Here is a 5,000-nt window from a genome sequence, read left to right as displayed (position 1 = left end):
GACCCGGCATTGCACCCCTGCTGATTGACTGTAGTAGAAACACAATAGATATCTGCTGTTATTTTTGGCATTAAAAGAAAATATTTTTCTGCTTGTACAATTATAGAGGAAATACTGCATCTAAATATAAAAAAATTGTGCTGGGGATGTGTTTAGGGTGAGTTGTGTGCTGAAACTCCTGTTGAGTTAGGCCGGCTGCACACTGGCTGCGTGGCGTGAGCGTGGCGTTTCTGTTGCGTGGTGGCTGCGTGGCGTTTTCTATGTCTTTACACACCAGAAAGGTGTCGGACGCGGCGCTGCTGCTGCTAGCCTGGTCTGTACTCATGGATGTTTCCCACAAACATAAATATATTCTGATCTGATTACAGCAAAGACAACGTCGGCAGGATTGACGGCAAAATAGGCTCCAGAATATTTCCTTCTGGATTGACAGGTGCAATATTAGAAAATCTATTTATTTTTTTTTAATTACATTTATATCTGCATTTATATCAAAATTTAGAGATTATTATTATTATTATTATTATTATTATTATTATATATTATATATGTATTTGTGTCTAAATGACATATAAACATCTTTTCATATTCTGTGTTGCCTGGAAACGCTTCCAACACGCTGGCGTGTCGTGTGAAAAATAGGCGCCGGTTCTATTTCTAGCATGCACGCGTTTTCGTTTTCCTGAGACGTGCGTGTCACGCAGGCAGTGTGCACGCTCTAACCTGTTACCATGGGAGCCAAAATATAAACGGACACGCCACGCAGCCGACACGCTCACGCGACGCAGCCAGTGTGCAGCCGGTCTTATGATCAGAATATTTAAACGGTGAGTGTGTGAGAGATTTGCATGCGTCCTTGTATTTCTCTCTGTGTGTGTGTGTGTGTGTGTGTGTGTGTGTGTGTGTGTGTGTGTGTGTGTGTGTGTGTGTGTGTGTGTGTACGTGTACAGCATATGTTTTTGACGTCTGAATTAACTCGAGACGTTATTATGTTGCCGTGATGTATGTATGTGTGTGTTTTCTAGGTTGCAGCCAACACTCCCAGTATGTATTCTCAGGAACTGTTCCAGCTCTCCCAGTATCTACAGGTAACACACTGACACCTACTGGCCATTCTGTGGAACTACTCTAAAGCAGGAACTCTGAGGACTAACACATAAAGTTGGCTCATGTTATATAACACGTCCTTAATGTCAGATACCATGCAACCTTACCTTCTGTGGACATTTTCAGCGTGGACAGGAAAAAGAGGACAGAAACTCGGCAGCCTTTCATTGAACTGATGTAATTTTATAGTGCAAAGTAGGGCTGCACGATTATGGCCAAAATGGTAATCACGATATTGAGAGCACGATTAATTATCACGATTATTTGTTGATTTTACCCAAAACAAATTTTATTGTCACATAGGCTAATTATAACTGCTTTAACTGTTCATTACGGTGCCACTTAAATGTCTGCGTTGCTCTGATGCTCCAAAACAGACGTTAGAGGCAACAGAAACGTCGCTGCATGTCATGCTAGTAAACACTAATAACACGTTACACAGCAGCTAACGTTAGCCTACCGTTAGCTACAGTAAACACTAATAACACGATACACAGCAGCTAACGTTAGCCTACCATTAGCTACAGTAAACACTAATAACACGATACACAGCAGCTAACGTTAGCCTACCGTTAGCGACCGTAAACACTAATAACACGTTACACAGCAGCTAACGTTAGCCTACCGTTAGCTACAGTAAACACTAATAACACGATACACAGCAGCTAACGTTAGCCTACCATTAGCTACAGTAAACACTAATAACACGATACACAGCAGCTAACGTTAGCCTACCGTTAGCGACCGTAAACACTAATAACACGTTACACAGCAGCTAACGTTAGCCTACCGTTAGCTACATTAAACACTAATAACACGTTACACAGCAGCTAACGTTAGCCTACCGTTAGCTACAGTAAACACTAATAACACGTTACACAGCAGCTAACGTTAGCCTACCGTTAGCTTCAGTAAACACTAATAACACGATACACAGCAGCTAACGTTAGCCTACCGTTAGCTACAGTAAACACTAATAACACGTTACACAGCAGCTAACGTTAGCCTACCGTTAGCTACAGTAAACACTAATAACACGTTACACAGCAGCTAACGTTAGCCTACCGTTGGCTACAGTAAACACTAATAACACGTTACACAGCAGCTAACGTTAGCCTACCGTTGGCTACAGTAAACACTAATAACACGTTACACAGCAGCTAACGTTAGCCTACCGTTGGCTACAGTAAACACTAATAACACGTTACACAGCAGCTAACGTTAGCCTACCGTTAGCTACAGTAAACACTAATAACACGTTACACAGCAGCTAACGTTAGCCTACCGTTAGCTACAGTAAACACTAATAACACGTTACACAGCAGCTAACGTTAGCCTACCGTTAGCTACAGTAAACACTAATAACACGTTACACAGCAGCTAACGTTAGCCTACCGTTAGCTACAGTAAACACTAATAACACGTTACACAGCAGCTAACGTTAGCCTACCGTTAGCTACAGTAGTAACTGGATTAAACCAAGGGGAAAATTCACAGCCAGACTGTCATGGCGTCTCGTTCAGAATACGATCTCATATTGGACTAAAATAGTTCACCGAAACGTGTTTCTGAAAACATTTGAAGAGAGAAATAGGCCGTGCAGCTGCTGAATCTGTCTTCATTTCAGATCAACAAAGGTCAGTTTAAAAGATTTTCATCAGATTTTGAGAGACTCTAGTCACGCTCATCCCGCTCGTCATTTCCGGTAATTTCCTCGCCACTGTCGCACTAAATGCTTGCTCTTTGGGGATTTTCTAGAATTGTTGGGTCTTTATAAATTATAGAGTGTGGTCTAGACCGACTCTATCTGTAAAGTGTCTTGAGGTCCTTGTCACTGTCCGTGCTGCTGCGACAACCAAAATTCCCCTTGTGCGGATGAATAAAGGTTAATGTTATATTTAAAGCTATAGTGCATAGTTTCTGTCTCTCTCATGAGAAATTCAAAATAACGACAACAAAACTGGCGGCGCGTCCACATGATACAAGCCTCCCGTGATCGCATTCTCCCCCCACACCACCCGATCCCTCCTCCATGCAGTTGCTAGTATCCACAGAGGACACGGAGAATTAAAGGAGAATTCCGGTCAATTTCAACACGTATCTCTGTTGTGTGTAAATGTGGAGTGCTGTCAGTAGCGAGAAAACCTAAACCAATCAGGCTGCCTACACCGAGTTATCCTCCTGCTAGAGTTAGCACCCAGGAGGCTGAAACAGGGCAAGTTTTAAACGTGTTTTTAGCCTCTAAACATGCTCGAAATGTCATTACAAGAGCCTCCCCATGTGCAGTGATAGCTCTGTTTATTTCCTGTTTTCCGGTCTAGTCCAAACTAGTCGATTGTTGAACTCATACAATCCAATATTCCAGTCAAATTCACTGTGTTCACTCAGAAGGAATCACTGCACATGGGTAACACTTGTAATGACATTTCGAGCATGTTTAGAGGCTTTAAACACGTTTAAAACTTGCCCTGTTTCAGCCTGTTGGGTGCTAACTCTATCCATCCATCCATCTTCGTCCGCTTATCCGGTGGTAGCAGCTCCAGCAGGGGACCCCACACTTCCCTTTCCCGAGCCACATTAACCAGCTCCGACTGGGGGATCCCGAGGCGTTCCCAGGCCAGGTTGGAGATATAATCCCTCCACCTAGTCCTGGGTCTTCCCCGAGGCCTCGTCCCAGCTGGACGTGCCTGGACCACCTCCCTAGGGAGGCGCCCAGGGGGCATCCTTACCAGATGCCCAAACCACCTCAACTGGCTCCTTTTGACGTGAAGGAGCAGCGGCTCTACTCCGAGCTCCTCACGGATGACTGAGCTTCTCACCCTATCTCTAAGGGAGACGCCAGCCACCCTCCTGAGGAAACCCATTTCGGCCGCTTGTACCCTGGTGCTAACTCTAGCAGGAGGATAACACGGTGTAGGCAGCCTGATTGGTTTAGGTTTTCTCGCTACTGACAGCACTCCACGTTTACACACAACAGAGCTACGTGTTGAAATCCACCGGAATTCTCCTTTTTAAAAAAACTCATAATGGACTCTTCAGAAGAGGTAATTAGCTTCACTTGATTTTCTACGCGCAAAAGTCGCCGGACAACACCGTTTTCTAAACATAGCCATGCTGAGAAATCCAGAGAGAGTTTTTTGGAGCTGATGGGCTTAATTAGCTTTGTAGCATCTGCTTGAATATAATGGACGGAAAAAATTACGCATTAAAGTAGACCTGCAATGATTAATAGTTATAAAATCGCGATCTCGATTCGCCCTGTTTACGATTTAATTTTAAAATAACTTAGATTTTTTTTTTTTTTTTTTTATGACTTTGATTCTCATTTAATTTTACGAGCCGACTGCATCACAAACGCTACTACTTTCTTCTGTGAGTTTTAAACATAGACGGTATAAAATAGGTTTTAAAGAGCTGCAGTGCTCTCCCTTCTCTTCATTGTAGCCTCTATGTTTGTGGTCATACGCAATGTGCTCTAGGTGCCAAAAAAAATCTGTTTGGTACTGCCAATTTGTTTAGTTTTGTCATGGTTCATGTGTGCAATAAACATTACACTTCATGAGAAAAAAATCGTGGAAGAGAATCGTGATATCAATTCTAAGCTAAAAAAATCGTGATTCATATTTTCCCCTGAATTGTGCAGGCCTACACTAAAGCTTTAAGAAGAAGAATTTAAAATAAAAATGACAACTACTTGTTCTTCTCACTCTAAATGACCCTGTTGCTTTTGTGCCTCCTGATTTTATTGATTTTTCTTATTCGAGTCATTGATTACCTACCTCTGTCCCTCTCTTTGTGTCTCTGTCTGCCAGGAGGCCTTGCACAGAGAGCAGATGTTGGAGCAGAAGCTCGCCACTCTGCAGCGACTCTTAGCCAACACTCAGGAGGCCTCA

The 5,000-nt window shown here is 43.0% G+C and overlaps 1 protein-coding gene across 11 annotated transcripts in view; it reads left to right on the top strand.

Annotated features, from left to right (window-relative positions):
* The window catches only part of slmapa (sarcolemma associated protein a), a 108,440-nt gene that overhangs the window by 54,662 nt on the left and 48,778 nt on the right, over nucleotides 1-5,000 (top strand). For all 11 annotated transcript variants that reach the window (XM_036001823.1, XM_036001820.1, XM_036001822.1 and 8 more), the window contains 2 exons: nucleotides 1,026-1,088; nucleotides 4,920-5,000. The exon at nucleotides 4,920-5,000 is cut by the window's right edge and continues 15 nt beyond it. In XM_036001823.1, coding sequence (XP_035857716.1) covers nucleotides 1,026-1,088; nucleotides 4,920-5,000 — 144 coding nt within the window. The remainder of the gene's footprint in view (nucleotides 1-1,025; nucleotides 1,089-4,919) is intronic.

This window comes from Sander lucioperca, chromosome 6 (assembly GCF_008315115.2).
Source record: "Sander lucioperca isolate FBNREF2018 chromosome 6, SLUC_FBN_1.2, whole genome shotgun sequence".
Taxonomy (NCBI): Eukaryota; Metazoa; Chordata; class Actinopteri; order Perciformes; family Percidae; genus Sander; species Sander lucioperca.
The sequence above is the reverse complement of the archived record's forward strand: the minus strand, read 5'-3'. Positions and strand labels throughout refer to the sequence as shown.